The sequence below is a fragment of the Podarcis tiliguerta genome (genome assembly GCF_965153285.1).
Source record: "Podarcis tiliguerta genome assembly, chromosome: 2".
Taxonomy (NCBI): Eukaryota; Metazoa; Chordata; class Lepidosauria; order Squamata; family Lacertidae; genus Podarcis; species Podarcis tiliguerta.
In genome coordinates this window covers 17,878,107-17,895,565 of record NC_139535.1, presented here as the reverse complement: position 1 = coordinate 17,895,565, position 17,459 = coordinate 17,878,107, and the positions used below count along the sequence as shown (strand labels likewise).

Genomic DNA, 17,459 nt, shown 5'->3' with positions numbered 1-17,459 from the left:
CAAATAATAAATTCTTATTCTTATTCTTATTCTTATTCTTATTCTTATTCTTATTCTTATTCTTATTCTTATTCTTCTTATTGCATCCTAAAATTGCTTTCAATATCTGCAAGTACCTTCAATGTTTTCTTTAAGGTGTGTGTGTGTGTGTGTGTGTGTGTGTGTTGCCAATGCGCAAGCAGGCAGTGACAGCTTCTCCTCTTCCTCCTCATCTCTGTTATAGTTTGGGTGGTCATCCCTTCTGGAGTGGCAGAGCAAGAGGAAGGCGAGCAAGCAGTTTGCAGACATGAACAGGAGGCTGCTTGCCTGTTCCACATTTCACAGTCAGCTCAGTTTTACAAAACTCAAAGGAAAAGCTCGTTCACAATTTATATGGATAGAAAAAGGAAGAATAACTCTACTTGAATAACTAGGGACATGCTGTAGGTAAGCAAAAGTCTAAGCTGGAACTGAAACATGCACAGCTGGTGAAAATTCAGAAAGATGGGAAATTAGGAAAAGGTATGTTATTGTGAGCAGCAAAGGAAGGAGAGAAAAGAAACATCTGGAAGGGGGATGGGAAGCCAACTTTTAAATTTGTTTTAAATTTGAATGAATTTGTTGTTAATTTGTTAATTTTTTTGAAACTCAATAAAAATTAATTAGCATTTTTTTAAAAAAGGAAACTCATTCATACTTTCTTCTTTTGTAGAAGATATAAAGCTAGGCTTGCTATACTAACACTTACCTTTAAATTTAATGAAACTTACTTCTGGGTAGACATGTTAGTAACTAGCTGCTATTTTGAGAGAGAGAGAGAGAGAGAGATCAAGACTTAAGAACTTCTGCAAACAGTAGTCTTGTATTCCCTTGGCATCACATACTTTCTTCTCTTGCACAATGGCAGAAGGGAAATATTATCTTATTTGCCTAATAAATGTGAATGTTCATCAAAGAAAGGTATAAACACAGCATTTGAGCTGTAATCCCACGCACATTTACCTGGGAGTAGGGATAGAGGAAGAATTTGATTTTGTTTGCATTTTAAACTACCTACTTCAGACTTTCTGAAACAATATGTGAACCAAAGTACACCTATCTGTCAAAATTCACATGTCTTTGAATTTTGCAGAGCATCTCCCCCCACCTGAATCATATCTCAAATGGCATATGCTAGACTAGATGGGCCATTGGCTTGATCCAACAGGCTCTTTTTATTTTTTTTTGTTATGGTTTTATGGTCTGTGATAAGGAATTAGATTGGGTAAGTTTCCATCACACTTATTTCTATCATTATTCAGTTTTTTTCTTCACAACTAACCTCATACCTCTCTAAAAACACAGAGAGTACATTTACAACGGTCTTAAATAAAATCAATACTTTAAAAAAATATTTTATTGTTATTTATGCAGCTCCTGACAATTTTGAGTTCTTGTCCACAAAAAAAGAAAGTAAGGGTACAGCTTTCAAGAATAATATAATGCTCAGCAAAACACAATACTGTATATTTGACCAGACTAAAGTTGTACCACAACAGCATGAAAAGCCATACGTGTTTGTGTGTGTGTGTGTGTGTGTGTGTTGACCTTTTCCCCAGCCCAGACTTTACTTGGGATCAATGCTATTCCCCCTGCCCTTTCATTGCCTCTGCCCCTATTATTCCTATTGTACCTACCCCAAAATGGTAAATCTCTCTTTGTGGGAAAGCCACTGTAGCAGGCATAAAATTCTGGCATAAAATAAAGGATACCTTTTCTGTTTAAGAAGAAAAAACTCTAAAGGTCCCCAGCACTAAAACCCTTTGATCTGCCTAAAATTGTGCAGCATTAATCCACTCTGGATTTGCTCCTTTGCCTGCAAATTTCATCCATTTCTGCAAAATTAGAAACAAGTTGTAGCTGTTTGTAAATTCATCATTTTAGTGAATGGGGAAGACGAGGACACAACTTGGTTTTTTAGCAACTCTAATTCCAGTCCCAAATAATGAGTCAAATCAGACAGACACAGAGAGGCTCCAAAACAGATCAGTCTACTTTCCAAAGCTACAGATTAAGATAACAAGTTGAATCTTGCGGCCAGTGCATACCACCAGGGCCATGTTGAACTAACTGGTCTCACTAGTGGAAGCCAGAGAAAGGACATAGCACATCACAGCTTTCTTTCTTCTCCTTCCTCCCAAATCGATTCAAAATTGCTTTTTGAGTAGATGTGTCTAGGATTGCACTGTTAGTAATGGACATATATGAAATAAATCAAAGGCTCTTCTTCAGAAACATAAGGACATAGTACAGGTGAAGGGTGTTCTATATTTGTGTGCAGCAACTGCTGAGAACTTGTGCATTGTGACTATCATTCATTTTTCAGTTAGTCCAACAAGCACAGTATACATTAAAGTGCATTGAAAAAAATTCCAGAGGAGTCTCTGTGTTAGCTTCTCACTGCAAAAACAGTCAAAGGGTGCTGTGGTGCCATAAAGATTGACAAAGCTTCCTTGGACTTGAGCTTGCTTTGTCAGATGCATGAAGTGAAACGGTACGTAAAACAGTGGTACCTCAGGTTACATACGCTTCAGGTTACAGACTCCGCTAACCCAGAAATAGTGCTTCAGGTTAAGAACTTTGCTTCAGGATGAGAACAGAAATCGTGCTCTGGCGATGCGGCAGCAGCGGGAGGCCCCATTAGCTAAAGTGGTGCTTCAGGTTAAGAACAGCTTCAGGTTAAGAATGGACCTCCGGAACGAATTAAGTACTTAACCTGAGGTACCACTCTATGTAGGAGAAAACTGGAAAGTGGGATTTGAATGAAAATGAAATGCAAAAATGACCATCAGTGATCATCACCCTTTCAAAGTTTGCTAAAATGGGCACACCTTTTACAGTAGGGATAATCGCTGAGATGATTGTATTAACACCTGCATTGGGGCAGGGAACTATTAATGAGAAACAGAGACAAAGAAGCATCTGATAAGGTAGGCATACGTCCATGAAGATTCAGAACATAATGAATCTGTTAATCTTAATGGGGCAGCAAGACTTCATGATGACATTTCCTGGGAGGTTATTCAAGACGTGTTTTTCCGAAACGTTTTCCTCAGTGCCGCCAGCACATCCCGATTCCTCAGGCTGTAGATGAGAGGGTTCATCATGGGAGTGACGACGATGCAAAACACAGAAACCATATCGTTGTGGTATGGCAGTTGGTAGGACCTGGGTCTCAAGTATTTGAACATGGCTGCCCCGTAAAAGAGCCCCACCACAGTCAAGTGAGACAGGCAAGTGCTGAGAGCCTTGTGGCACAGAGTCTGTTGCCCCTGTTAGGATATTTCCGTTCCACCTTCTACCTTTGTTTATTTCCAGTCTTTGGACAGCCCCATTCGCAAAATTGTCAGGGGGGCAAAATTTCAACACCCCGTGTTGCCTCCATACAGAATACCTCATGTTATGTTTGCTTCATGTTACGTCCCGCGGCGACCCGGAAGTACTGGAAAGGGTTACCTCCGGGTTTCGCCGCTCACGCATGCACAGAAGCACTAAATCGTGCTTTGCGCATATGCAGAAGCGCCAAATTGCGCCGCGCACCTGCGCAGATATGGGGCTTCAGGTTGCGCTCTTTTCATATTGCGAATGGGCCTCTGGAACGGATCCCGTTTGCAACCAGAGGTACTACTGTAATTGCTTCGTTTTAGCTGAGATGCACAGTGGCGTGGCATCTTTATCATATTCTTAGTTTCTTTTTAGGAAATTTTACTGTTGTATTTTAGTTGCTTTTATGTAAACTGTGCAGATATTTTATTACGTAAAGCAGTGAAAAATGTGATAAATAAACAGCATCTGAGAAACATGCCTATGGCTCACACATCAGTTTCCACCTCTTTATTACACCACCCCCACCTTATTTGCAGTGCCTTCCCTGTTTCCTGTGCCTTCGCTGTGCTTGTGTTTGAAGTCTAGATAAGTGTCACACTTGACACTTGAACACGTTGGGTGACATTTCGGTTCACCTTTGGGTGGGGTGGGGAAGTGCCTTTTTTTGGCAACCATTCTGAGCCTTTTTTCAGTTTGTTTGGGTAGCCAGTCATTTAATGATATCTAATTTGCTGCTTACCATGTTGTTGGAAATGAAACACTGGTCCGAAGACTGGGGTCCTGGGACCCTTAAAATGAAACCTGAACAAAATTGGTGAAGCAGCAAAATGTTTCTAGAGACATACTTGCAAGGATGGGTGTCCAAAAACAGGCACACCCACCATTTAGTAAAATGCACATTTTTATCACAAGTTCCTCCCCTGTCCTCCATTGGCTGGAGGCTCGCCCCTGTTGACATCTCCTATCCCTCTAAATCCAGGGACCATCACTCCTAATTTTTGTTGTTGTTTAGTCATTTAGTCGTGTCCGACTCTTTGTGACCCCATGGACCAGAGCACGCCAGGCACTCCTGTCTTCCACTGCCTCCCGCAGTTTGGTCAAACTCATGCTGGTAGCTTCGAGAACACTGTCCAGCCATCTCGTCCTCTGTTGTCCCCTTCTCCTTGTGCCCTCCATCTTTCCCAACATCAGGGTCTTTTCCAGGGAGTCTTCTCTTCTCATGAGGTGGCCAAAGTATTGGAGCCTCAGCTTCACGATCTGTCCTTCCAGTGATCACTCAGGGCTGATTTCCTTCAGAATGGAGGAATTACTTCTAATTACTTTTACTCAAATAAGGCGGGGTGTTCCTATGTTTTCACACATCTACTCAAGCGATAAAGCCACATCCCAACCACCCCTTGGGCATGCATGAGATATGCCCTGCCCAAGCTTGCTGAGCTGTCCCGATAAACCATAGCCTAACAGCAGTCCACCCTGTTTTCGGGCATTCTAACCACAAGCCAGTAAAGATAAGCCTCTAAGTAAGTCCGTGGCTTCTTAGCTGTTGAAGCCATCTACTCAGATGCTGTAACTGTTTGAGGCCTATGACCTCTTATGATTTTATGAAAAGGCGACATTTTTATTCCTTACACATGTGCACCTACCAATGCCCAGAATTTTCAGAGATTTTCTGCAAGCATGTGCCTGTGTAATTCTAGCGCCATGCTCTCCTTCTCAGAAACCACTTTTGACTCAAGTTTCATACTCTCCATAATGTCTGCTGCAACTAGAACTAAGAAATGACAAGATTTCTCTTTTTATCTATGATGTAGGAACAGGAAATATTGATGCTTACATGGAGACACAAAAACTTGTCCTTGTAAGTGTAATTCTTATTTATTTGGATAGGTAGGATGGTCATTCTACATTCACAATTAGCAAAGGAATTCATTAGCATTAGCAAAGGGAGAAAGGATAGCAAAACCCTCTCTGTGGGTCACCCACCCAAGCTGAATGTGGAATGATTCATGACAGAGGGGGGGGAAGTCCTTCTTCACACAGCACAGGGTTATGCTGTGGAAATCGCTAGCACAACATGTAGTGACGACCATCATCTTGGATGACTTTAGAAATTCACAGAGGATTTGTGGGCTTGTCCAAATATCTGCTTGTCCCATGCCTAGAAAGCAGGGGCGTAACGTTGTGGTGGGGGCACAGAGTCTGTTGCCCCTGTTAGGATATTTCCGTTCCACCTTCTTCCTTTGTTTATTTCCAGTCTTTGGACAGCCCCAGTCGCAAAATTGTCAGGGGGGCAAAATTTCAACACCCCGTGTTGCCTCCATACGGAAGCATGTTTCCATTGCTGGGCTCCTTTGAAAACAGCTTCTCCATGCAAACCAGAAAGTGACCTTTCCTGACAGCAGAACAAATCTTCTTTTCTTATCTCTGTGACTGTGACACCCTGGGTCTCCATCCCCACCCCTCTGTGAGACCCTGAGGGCTGGCAACCCATGCTACACCACTGCTAGAAAGCATGGGTCTGAGCAGTTTTATGCTTGCCCTGTGCTTTCTAGGCATGGGGCTGGGAAGTTTGCCTTTGCTGCACTGCTGTCCCTGTGCCCGTTGTTGTTCAACATATTTGTAAATGACTTGGATGAAGGAGTTGAGGGGATGCTCATCAAATTTGTAGATGACCCCAAACTGGAAGGGGTAGCTAATGCCACAGAAGACAGAATCAGGATACAAGATGACCTGAATAGATTGGAGAACCGGGCCCAATCTAGCGAACTGAATTTCATAAGGGACAAATGCAAGGTTCTGCACTTAGGCAGGAAGAGTCAACTGTACCAATATAAGACGGGGGACACCTGGCTTGCCAAGAGTATATGCGAAAGGGATCTAGGGGTCTTAGTAGACCCACAATATAATAAAGCCTTACGAGGAACAGTTTGGGAGCTGGGTATGTTTAGTCTGGAAAAGAGGAGACTGAGAGGAGATATGGTAGCCACCTTCAAATATGTCAAGCGTTGCCACATGGAAGAAGGAACCAACTTGTTTTCTCTTGCTCCAGAGAATAGGATCCGGATCAGTGGCTTCAAGTTACGAAAAGGAGACTCCAACTAAACATCCAAAAGAACTTTCTGACAATAAGAGCTGTAAAGGTAGGTTGCAAGTCTTCCTAGTCTGCCCAATGCCATAAAACCAAAAAGGTAAAAGGTAAAGGACCAATGGACAGTTAAGTCCAGTCAAAGACGACTATGGAGTTGCGGCGCTCATCTTGCTTTCAGGCTGAGGGAGCCGGTGTTTGTCCACAGACAGCTTTGCAGGTCATGTGGCCAGCATGACTCAACCGCTTCTGGCGCAAGAGGACACCATGACAGAAACCAGACAGCACAGAAATGTTGTTTACCTTCCCACCACAGCGGTACCTATTTACCTCCTTGCACTGACATGCTTTCGAACTGCTAGGTTGCCAGGAGCTTGGACAGAATCCACTACACCACACTGGCTCTCAACTTACTTCTGACATGGTCAGCTCTTTGAGCTCTTTAAGGCTCTGTGAATGGTGAAGATTATTGACTTCTTCAAATACTGAAAGGCTCTGATAGTTGTCACTATTTTGCAGCCATACACATGATCGCATCAAGATTGTGATTTGTGTTAAGTGTCTTGCAGTGTTTTGCTACAAAGCGTGTTCTCCTTCAGGGAGAGCACGTGTTGTGGTGGGGTCTACTGAGCCACCCCTCTGTTACCAGGCAGGGTCTCTAAAGATGGCCTGGGGCAGTGATTGGTTCACTGGGTTGCTGGGGTAAAAGTTATGTTGCAATTTTGGTGGGAGGGGTAAAAGGTTTAAATACTCTGCACGCAGCCTTTTACTTTCTCTTTTGCTGCGTGCAACGGATCACCTGGAGCACTGGGACCGTCTGGAGGACAGTGGAGCGATCTTCTCATTGTCTCATTGTCAGGTTACATTTCTTTATTTTCCCCTTCTTTTTAATCTTCTCTAGTCCCTTAATTAATTTAATTCCCCCCTTTTTTCTGTTTGATTTCCCACCCCACCCCTTACCCTGCCCTTTGGGAAGATTCTCCCTGTACCTGTGAGCACTGCCTGTGCATAATCCTCCTTGGCTTGCCTTTCCCAATAGGGAGAGAGCCCCCATTAGGGGCTTTCTTTTGCAAAAAGGTTTTTTCCCCATTTTCGCCTGTTTAATTGTGGGGCTAGCCAGGGCTGTTCCCAGCTTACCTGGAATCACTTTCATTTATAGTATCCCCATAGGTTGGCTTTATTTTGGGTGATTGCAGTGCTGTTGGCCGAGTTTTAATTTAGCCTTGGGCGGGAGCACTATATTGAGTTCCTTTAATATTGCAATGAGACAAAAAAGGCAGAGAGCAGAAGCAGGGAGGCCTGCACGGCCTGCACGGCCTGCACATATCATTCAAGCCTAAGCCTGCTACAGTTAGTACAGTAAGTTGTTAAGTTTCTGTGACATGTGACTCATTCTCTCTATAAGCATGTATCTGTTTGTTTGCAGGCTCACTTGTTGCTAATGTATATCTTGGGCAGACAGAGTGGAGCCAGAGGCTCTCTGTGCCTCCAATGAGCACTCTTTGTATGCTCTTTAACTATGCTGTTTCTGAACAGGTTTATTTTCTTCAAGTTTGTTTTTCCCTGATAGTGGCGACTGCAATTTTAGAGACGAGCCATTGTGGCTTAGTGGCTAGAGTACAGGACTAGGACCTGGGAGACAGGGTTCATATCCCCCACTTAGCCATTGTTATAACAAGGCAAAACAAGCTGCTCCTTTTGGACCATTTTGTTGCTGGGTAGTTTGGCGCATTTGTGATATTGCTCCCAAAAAGAACTTGGGGTTTCTTGAGGAGGTGCTTCCCTCTAAAGGGCAAGCAGGGGTACCTGGACAGGCGGTGGGCTGCCTCGAGTTTGTTATATCATTGGAAACATTTATGTCTGGCCTAGCAGGTGATGCTAGGGCTTGGCCCGCTTGGCCCTAGAATTTGATGGCCTCTGGCAGCGTTTCTGGCCTGAATAGCGTCCCCATGTGGTGCACAAAGCATTGGTTTCACCTGTTCCTCACATTGTTTAGGTTTTTTTCTTTTTGCAGACTATGACAGGGCCTTTGCAGATGCCTCCAGAGCTTGTCTCTCTTGCAGAGGATGACTTGTTGATGCCCCAGGTGCCTTCTTCTGGAAGGAAGTGTCTTCAGAGGCAGAAAAAAGCGGAGCAGGGATGATGCTTACACCTTGCAGGTAAATCATCACTGGGCTCTGATGATGATTCAGACATCACCTTGGACCTCTCCAGGGGTCAGGGTGAGGCTGTTCCAGGTCTTTAGGGATCATCCTGGATAGCTCAGCTGGTCAGCGTATGGTGCCGGTAATGCCTAGGTTGCAGGATTGGTCCCTGTATGGGACAGCTGCATGCTCCCTCATTACTTTACCCGTACACTGAGGTCCAGCGCCGAGGGCCTTTCTGGTGGTTCCCTCACTGTGAGAAGCCAAGTTGCAGGGTACCAGGCAGAGGGCCTTCTCGGAAGTGGCACCTGCCCTGTGGTACACCCTCCCACCAGATGTCTATTCCAGACTTTTAGAAGACATCTGAGGCAGCCCTGTTTAGGGTAGCTTTTAATGTTTGATGCATTACTGTATTTTAATATTTTGTTGGAAGCTGCCCAGAGTGGCTGGGGAAGCCCCGCCAGATGGGCGGGGTACAAATAGATTATTATTATTATTATTATTATTATTATTATTATTATTATTATTATATTGTGGGAGAGTGGACTAGATGATCCTCAGAGTCCCTTCCAACCCCACTATTCTATAAGTGGTAATTCACTATGATGGGAATGTTAGACGCAGGGCTGCCATCATCCCCTTAGCTCGCTAGGATCGCAGGGACGGGGACATGTGGACAGCTCCACATTTCAAATGGAAATTCCCTGAGCAATAGAACCTGAAGCTGGTATGCAGGAAGCTGGCCCGGTGGCAGTTTTGTTGGGACTTCTTTAGGGTTTCTGGCCAGTGTTGGCCCTGTAAATTTACACATCATGGTGGCAGCACAAGGCAGGGCATCTTGCCCAAGCGGGGGCTGGCTAGCAATAATTCAATACCTCTCGCCCATATTTCCATAAAATATCTCCCTTGAAAGCCTGGCTAAAAGGTTATCTAGATGGGTCAGTAGCTTTGTGCTTGTGGGAAGGGTTTTTCCCAAGGTTTCGGGATTCCTCTGGCTTTTCAGCCAGTGGCTCAGAATACAGCAACTCAAAAGCCAGTTAGAGAGCTACCTGTGGTAGCCAGAAAGAAGGTTAGGAAGCAGCTTGCATTGGGACGTATGGTGGGATCCCCTTGATTCTCCTTCTAGTCCCGATTTTCATTTATCCACATTGGGGATCGTCCCTAAGAAAGCCCCATATTATTCCGTCTGATCCATATTTATCGCATCCCAAAGGCACCTCAGTGAATGATGCTATCCCTCCGGAATTGTTCCGTGAAATATGCATCTTTGGATCGGGCAGTTCAGCTTACCAACAAATTGGAGGAGGTGCCTTGTTGGCATTATGCAATATTGAATCGGCTGTTAGGCTGCTGCCGGTTCACCCTCAAGATTTTAAGTAGTTAGGCTTTAATTGGATGGTCCTTATATTGATAAGGCGATGCCAGTGGGTTGCTCAATAGGCTGTGCAGCACTTGAGTCCTTTAGCGCCTTTCTGGATTGAACATTGCGAGTCAAGACTCGTTAACTGGGGGTTTCGTTATGTGGATTATTTTACTGGCTGATTCTTGTGACACCAGCCTCTGCTTAGCTTACTAGATCCCCCTTTATTCCCTGAGGAGCTGGGTTGTTCTGTTGGCAGTGGAGGATAGTGGGTCCTACTGCCCCTTTTAACGTATTTCGGGGCTAGCTGGATACTGTTGCTCAAACATCTGCTTGCCTGTGGAAAAGCTGTTTGCCTTGAAGGATGTTATTCTTGTAATACTTCCTCGGAAGCAAGTGTTGCTTTGTCAGATCCTATCATTCCTAGGTCAGTTAAATTTTGCATGCAGGGTGGTTGCTCCAGGCTGCCCCTTCCATTCCTGCTTGGTCAGGTGGTCTCATGGCCCGGGGTCCCTTCATCATCATGTACAGTGGCCTTGAGCCTGGCAGGGCAAGGCAATCACATGTAACCTAACTTTTCTCGAGTTTTCCCCATTGTAGTGTCAGTGCACATCTGGACTGAGGAGTTTAGGGACCGTCGGGTCTGTCTTGGTCTGATAACCAGGCAGTGTGGGAGTCCTGGCAAAACGGTCTTCATGCTCTGGCAGAGTCTTCGCACTGCTTAAGGTTTAATATTGTGTTACTGCTCGCTTTATTTCGGGATCATCTAATGTTTTGCTGTCGCTCTATCCCGTTTTTTCAGTTGGAGAGCTTCAGATCCTGGGCTCTGGACGCCCAGCTATAGCCGGATTTTTCTGGAGCTCCTGTGGCACTTGGCAACAATTAATAATTATGAGGAGTAGTAGCTTACGTTTCCCCATCCGCTTTCAGGTCTTATGAGAAGGCCTGGACTGATTTCTTAAAATTTAGCTGGCAGTCCTCGGCCATTCAGAGGAACCTGCCCCCATCCTCTGAGCAGGACCTGCAGTAATTCGCCCACCTGCTGCAGATCGGATGCAGTGTTAAAACTATCAGAATTCAGTCCGCTGCAATGTCTGCTAGAGTAAAGCTTTAATTTTTCAGAGACCCTTCTAAAAGTGTGTCGTGCGCAGGGTCTCGGAAGGTTGGAATAGGCTCCGACCTTCACAGGACAGCAGGCAGGAAGCCGGTCAATCTTTGACCTATGCAGTATCCGCAACAAGTTAAGACTTGTCGGCTGGTTCAAGATCAAGACAAGACTTATTTCAGTATTCCATTGTAATTTTGGTGTACTGAGGGTTGGGGAAATTGTGTTGGAGCCAGCACGGGGCTGAGAGTTTGGAGGCTTATTGCCTCAGGACTTTTCCTTATCTGCTTTGGAGCTTGTCATAAGTGTCTGGAGCTCTAAGTCAGACCTAGTGAGCAGGGTTGTCACCATCAGGCTTCCAGTCACAGGTGAGGTGGGCCCTTGCTCTGTTATTGGATACCGGAAATATTTGGCTTTTCGTTCCCCTGGGGGCTGGCTCGATCCTAGTGCACAGAAATGGGTTCCGGTTCGACAGGCATCTAATTGCTCACGTCGTGCGCCAGTTATTGCAGCCTGCGGCTTGCCTACCGCTGAACATGCCTCATTCCTTCCAAATAGGTGCTGCTGCAAAGGCTGCGCACTGGGGCCTGTTAGTAGGCAGGATTGTGAATACGGGTCATTGCAAGTCTGACGCTGACAAAGGTTATGTCAGGAAGCATCGCCAATGGTGCCTGTGCTGATGCCTGTCTGTTATTCCTTTTTTCATAGGAGCAGCTGTGCGCATTTGGATTGTCGGCCACAGCATCATGCACTGAGCTGGCAAGCACCCTGACGAGTCTGGACTGGGGGCGCCATCTCGGCCTTCCTGCCCATGTTTCTAGCTCCAGTCCACATCTGGATTGTGGGGCACAGCATCGTTTACTGGGCTGGCATCAGAGCTAGGCAGTCTGGAAGGGGACTGGGTCTTGGCCTCCCGCAGCATGTGCAGGTGTTGTGGACGTCCAGGCGCAGAATGCAGTGGAGCGAATTCATCCCGCTAATTAAGTAGAGGGTGTTTTCGGATGGCCCCCCCATGGCAATTGTGGTTCAGCTGGGGGAGGACGATGTGGCAACTTATGATTGCTTTACTTTGCGCTCCACAATTCAGAGAGACTTGGGGGAATTGGTGACCTTAATACCCACAGTTAAAATATTTTGGTCACAATGGCTGCAAAGGCGCAATTGGCACGGCATTTCTCGACCTGAGGCTGCTGAAAGGGCCAGGAAGCGCATTAATTCCGCAGTGTGTAAGAAGGTGGCGGAATTGGGTGGATTGGTTATTTCCCGCCCGGATATTACCTTCAAGGCTGTGGCCCTTTACCGCAATGATGGAGTACATCTCTCTATACTGGGGAGTGATGTTTGGTTGGATGCGGTAACTGCAAGGCTGAAGGTTGGGTTGGGATTGTGAGTGGTTGGCGGCGAGCGTAAAGGGCTCGATTGGCGGTTAGGCATTGGTTATAAATTGGTGGAGGAGGGGTTAGGATAGGCTGTGCCTGCCCCTCCATGGTTGCTGCGGAAAGGGAATTCCGTTAAAGGAATCCTGGGGCTTGCCATCTTTTCGTCCAATCCCTGGAATGGGACTAGGGCCGGCAAGCCTTCGGGGAGCAGGCGGGTGAGAGTTGAGGGTCTGTGTCTCAGCTCCAATTCCTCCCCGACTTGCTTTCCCCCGCACTGTCTTTCGGTGGTGCCCGGAAGTCAGTTCCGTCCCCAGGCGGGGGGACAGATAGTCTTAACCAATGCCTAAACAACCACTCACGGTTTGTATTTGAATAAAGTTGTGGCCAAAACCATGCCAAAAATCTTAAACAAAAATTACGTGTCTGTTGTGAGTTATTTGGGGGGTGGATTGGGGACCTCGACACGCAATGAGGTGCCTTTTGTTTTGTTTCCAATGTCATCCACATTCATAATGTAGGCAGGATGAAAAGATAGATCCAAACTGAAAGAAATGATTGTTGAGACAAGTAATAAATATTCCAGTTTGGAAGTTAATTTTAGAAATTCACCTGATTGAACCAGAAATCAGGTAGCATGTAAATATGGAGCAGACTGGATAAATAATAAAAGAGTAGAAACTGAGAAATATTTTCATTCCTAAGGATTTACTTGCAGTCATGAAAACGTGCTATTCGACTGAATTACCTACCCATTTGTTATTAGCAGTAATATTTATATAATGCTTGACATCAAAATACACTTTTGTGCTTTACATGTATGAAAATAGGATTGGAGCACTTTCAAGATACCTGTTTACTGAGCATTTATCTGACTTTGAGGGCCAATTAAATGAGATTGCATTATATTACATTTTCCCATGCTTTTCCCCACCTTCTGTTGCCCAGAGGGGGGCGGCAGCGGGGGGGACAGGAGTAGGTTTGTTGCACAAAAGAACCCAATCCACATTAAGTGAGAAACCCGAATTTGCTGCTATGCCACTGAATCCCACAAGCAAAGTAGTGAGAATCTGGATGCACCCAGAGAGACCTCTAAAATATTGGGCAGTATATGGACTTTAATGCATTCAGTAGAACTTCCTCTTCCCTCCAGCTGTCCCATTGAACCCTCAAAATCCCAGCTGGAGGGTTGGGAACCCCTAAACATTTTTTGGGGACTCATGGGGGGGGGAGTAGAGAAGAGGAGGTCTTGTTGCACCAGCAGAACTAAGTGTGCAGAGCATTGGACACAATCCATTATGTTAAAAACTGCTCTCCTTTTTGTTGTTTATGTTATGTGTACAGTGGATTCAACCTTAAAATTTGGCACATCACTTCTCACAAGTCTTCTCCTTGAGTCTACAGGTGAATTTTGGGCAAATGCAGGAGGGATGGGAGAGGGGAATTCAACGTCATGGACCGTGTTCCTTCTGGTTGGACTTCAGCATCAAAGGTCACCTATGGTTTTCCTTGGTGTGATCTTCTTCATGTTCATAGTAGCTCTGGTGGGGAACAGCCTCCTGCTTTTTCTGATCAAGACAGACTCTGGTCTGCAGACCCCAATGTATTTTTTTCTCAGCCAACTAGCCTTCATGGACCTCTGCCAAGTTCTATCCATTGTTCCCCAAATGGCAGTGAATTTTGTAACCCAGAGCTACAGCATTTCACTCTATGGTTGTGTCGTGCAGATCTCTGTCATACTGCTCTTGGGTGGGGCAGAGTGCTTCATCCTGGCGACCATGTCATATGACAGGTATGTGGCTATCTGCAGGCTGCTGCAATATCCGGTTCTCATGAGGAGCAAAATCTGCATCATCATGTCAGTTGCTGCCTGGTTTTGGTCTTCTGTGCAGGCCTTGATCCGTTCCCTTTATGTACTGTCTCTTCCCTACTGCAAGTCCAATGTGATCAGACACTACATGTGTGATTACCCAGCCCTTGTTCAGTTGTCCTGTTCTGACAACTTGGCATATGATATAACAGCATACATTGGTAATTTCATGATCTTTTTCATCCCCATCTCAATCATCCTGGCTTCCTACATAGCCATCCTACTTCAAGTTCTCAGAGCACGTTCCTCTGGAAGAAGCCACAAGGCCTTGGGGACCTGCTTGTCCCATCTGTGTGTGGTTGGGATCTTCTTCGTTATGGCCATTTTGACGTACATGACACCTGCTGCTTCCCATTCAGCACAAAGGGCCATGATAAACCCGTGTTTTGTACCATAGTGCCTGCCATGATGAACCCTTTCATATACAGCCTGAGGAACCGGGACGTCTTAGCAGCACTGAGAAAGCTCTTTGCAAGATGCACAATGTGTCAATGAGTTCACCAGGAAACAGAATGGCAGGTACTCTCCCTTTGGAATTTATCCAGGGGATAAAATATAGTTGGAAGGAACTTAAGTGAGAGATACCAAATTTGTCAAAGGATGCTTCAGATGGGCGTATTATTGTGGGATTCTTGCTACTCACGAGTGAACAGAGTCTGGAAACCAGAGTCTGCTTTAATTAAATTGTTTTTAGTTGTTGTCATTGTTCATGTTGTTTTACTGTAAAACCACTTGGAAATATTTTATGGCATCAACTAAGTAAATGAATAACACAGGTTTTCAACAGTGCCCATTTGGTGTTTTTGGCATTGAAATGTGCGGCAGTATTCCCCAACCCTCCCCATTTAATTCAGATTTATTTTCTCTGTGGAAAATCATATGTATGTGTGGGGGTGTTAATGTGTGCATAATATTTCGAACAACCCCTTTGCAATACCTGAATGTCCTATTTGCATTATTACTGCTATATGATTTGTGATGGTAGCAAAAAATGAATCCCAACATTCATACTTTAGCGTTCTTACAGATTATAATAACATAACTTACAGGACTGCTGTAATTTTTCTTGGGATATTGTATTATGGGAAATTTTTGGATTGCCCTAAAACATTGTATAAATTCTAAGGATCATTTCCCCTGTCTAATATATAACCTTCAGTGAAGGAGCTGGGCATATTCTGGGCTGCCAGCTCCACTGCCCAACAGCTGTTACTGCCAGAACGTTTTCCTGAATGTTTAGTCAGAATCTCCTTTTCTGCAACTGGAAGTCATTGCCTCGAGTCCTACCCTCAAGAGCAAGAGAAAACAAGCATGCTCCCTCTTCCGTGTGACAGCCCTTTACATATTTGAAGATGGCTATCATATTGCCTCTCAGTCTCCTCTTTTCCAGGCAAAACACACAGAGCTCCTTCAAGCATTCAGTTTCTCTTTCCACAGTTCTCTTTCCACAGTTCTTAGGTCAGGATTTCTTCGTTCTTCCATCCTTAAACTTCCATGCCTTCCCCCAAAGAATCCTGAGAACTTTAGTTCATTAAGGATAATCAGAGATGCATGGAAACCCCATTCCCCTCGGAGCAACGATTCGCAGATATCCCTAAAAAGAGGGATTGACTGTTAAATCACACTGAGAATTGAGGCTCGGAGAGATCATTCCAGTAGCAGCTGCCCAGAGCAATCCTATATACTTATTTACCTGGGTGTAATTTACCTGGATCCAATGGGACTTAACATCTGAGTAGATGTCTGGGGTTGTTCTGTGACAGACTCAAAAACACTGACAGACTCAAAAACATTGCTCTGACATTTTGTGGGTGGTGATCCCCTGATCTTCCATCAGCATGGCCAACAGCCAGAGATGATGGGAATTGTAGTTCAACACTTTCTCTATGTCAGGGGTCAGGAAACTTTTTCAGCAGGGAGCCGGTCCACTGTCCCTCAGACCTTGTGGGGGGCCGGACTATATTTTTGGGAGAGAAAAAAAGAACAGATTCCTATGCCCCACAAATAACCCAGAGATGCATTTTAAATAAAAGCACACATTCTACTCATGTAAAAACATGCTGATTCCCGGACCATCCATGGGCCAGATTTAGAAGGCGATTGGGCCGGATCCAGCCCCCGGGCCTTAGTTTGCCTACCCATGCTCTATGTCAGTGATGGCCAAACTTGGCCCTCCAGCTGTTTTGGGACTACAATTCCCATCATCCCTGACCACTGGTCCTCTTAGCTAGGGATGATGGGAGTTGTAGTCCCAAATCAGCTGGAGGGCCAAGTTTGGCCATCACTGCTCTATGTTAATGATGCTGGGACCTGACTAAAATTATGGGTTCCTCACATGGAGTCAGGAACACAAAGGACATCGAATGGACCGAGAAAGCTACAAGTCACGTCACTTAGCAATTTGGTTAATGATTGGAGAGACTCCAGTTTCCATTGGCCAGTCTCTTCCTCACTGATTGATTGGTCCTTACAGGCTTGTTCCTGATTGGCAGGAAGAAGGCCACACCTCCTCTTGGCCACTATTTAAAGCTCAGGCAGAAGAAGGAAGACTTACTTGTTTTTGTGTTTGTCAGCAGCTGAGTCATCAAACCTTCACAATGGAGACTGTAAGTTGTCCGGAGGGAGTGGGCACTGTTTGGGGTATGAGAGGAGTTTAGTTTGTTCTTTAATGTTAGATAGGGTCAGCTGGTAAGCATTTTAGCTTACTTTTTAATCTTAAGTATATTTGGAAGTCAGCCTGGTAGAATTGATGGAGGCTTATTTCTAAGTGGAGCTGAGAGATTGCAGCCTTAATGAGTCGGGGGACAGAGGTTGCCGGTTCTGAGTCAATAATAGGTTTCTGTAGCTCATTGTGGCATGTCCATATCTAAGGATTCTTGAAAGTTGCTCTAGCAAAACCTCCTTAAAACCGTTCTCCCCAAAAGTTCCGCTGCTGGACAGAATGCAAAAGTAACTAGCAATCTAATTGTGTCTGAGTCTACGAGGTTGCAAATCCTATTGTACTTCTGTCTACTTCTGGGTGTAAACGTGGGGTTAGAATTGCAGCCAGTGGTGGTAGTTTCCTAGTTCCTTGTCGTATGGGTCAAGGTGGAGGAACTGTTCATAGCTGCAGCAGTCCCTTCTGAATGAAGGCTAGTATTGCATAGTACTTCGAGCTCAAAGAACTGCCCTGGC

General features: G+C 45.1%; 4 protein-coding genes across 8 annotated transcripts in view; 3 read left to right on the top strand and 1 right to left on the bottom strand.

Moving 5' to 3' along the window:
* The window catches only part of LOC310670490 (E3 ubiquitin-protein ligase TRIM7-like), a 329,122-nt gene that overhangs the window by 108,848 nt on the left and 202,815 nt on the right, over nucleotides 1-17,459 (bottom strand). The gene's annotated exons all lie outside the window — the stretch shown is intronic.
* The window catches only part of LOC310670789 (olfactory receptor 2D3-like), a gene marked incomplete at its 3' end in the record, with an annotated part of 126,299 nt that overhangs the window by 4,835 nt on the left and 104,005 nt on the right, over nucleotides 1-17,459 (top strand). The window contains exon 3 of one of the 3 annotated variants that reach the window (XR_014507631.1): nucleotides 224-866. The exons of the other annotated variants lie outside the window; for them this stretch is intronic. Of the gene's footprint in view, nucleotides 1-223; nucleotides 867-17,459 lie in introns of those variants that run through there. 3 annotated transcript variants of the gene reach the window in all.
* Nucleotides 1-17,459, top strand: part of LOC310670955 (galectin-1-like) — a 30,991-nt gene that overhangs the window by 5,322 nt on the left and 8,210 nt on the right. Inside the window, exon 1 of one of the 2 annotated variants that reach the window (XM_083426840.1) lies at nucleotides 16,806-16,891. The exons of the other annotated variant lie outside the window; for it this stretch is intronic. Within the exon in view, the coding sequence (XP_083282966.1) occupies nucleotides 16,883-16,891 (9 nt within the window). The 5' untranslated portion in view covers nucleotides 16,806-16,882. Of the gene's footprint in view, nucleotides 1-16,805; nucleotides 16,892-17,459 lie in introns of those variants that run through there. 2 annotated transcript variants of the gene reach the window in all.
* On the top strand, nucleotides 14,194-14,682 carry LOC310670950 (olfactory receptor 2Z1-like; the record flags this gene model as incomplete). Its single annotated transcript, XM_083426834.1, has 1 exon — nucleotides 14,194-14,682. One exon carries the CDS (start codon nucleotides 14,194-14,196, stop codon nucleotides 14,680-14,682), a length of 489 nt encoding a protein of 162 aa, XP_083282960.1.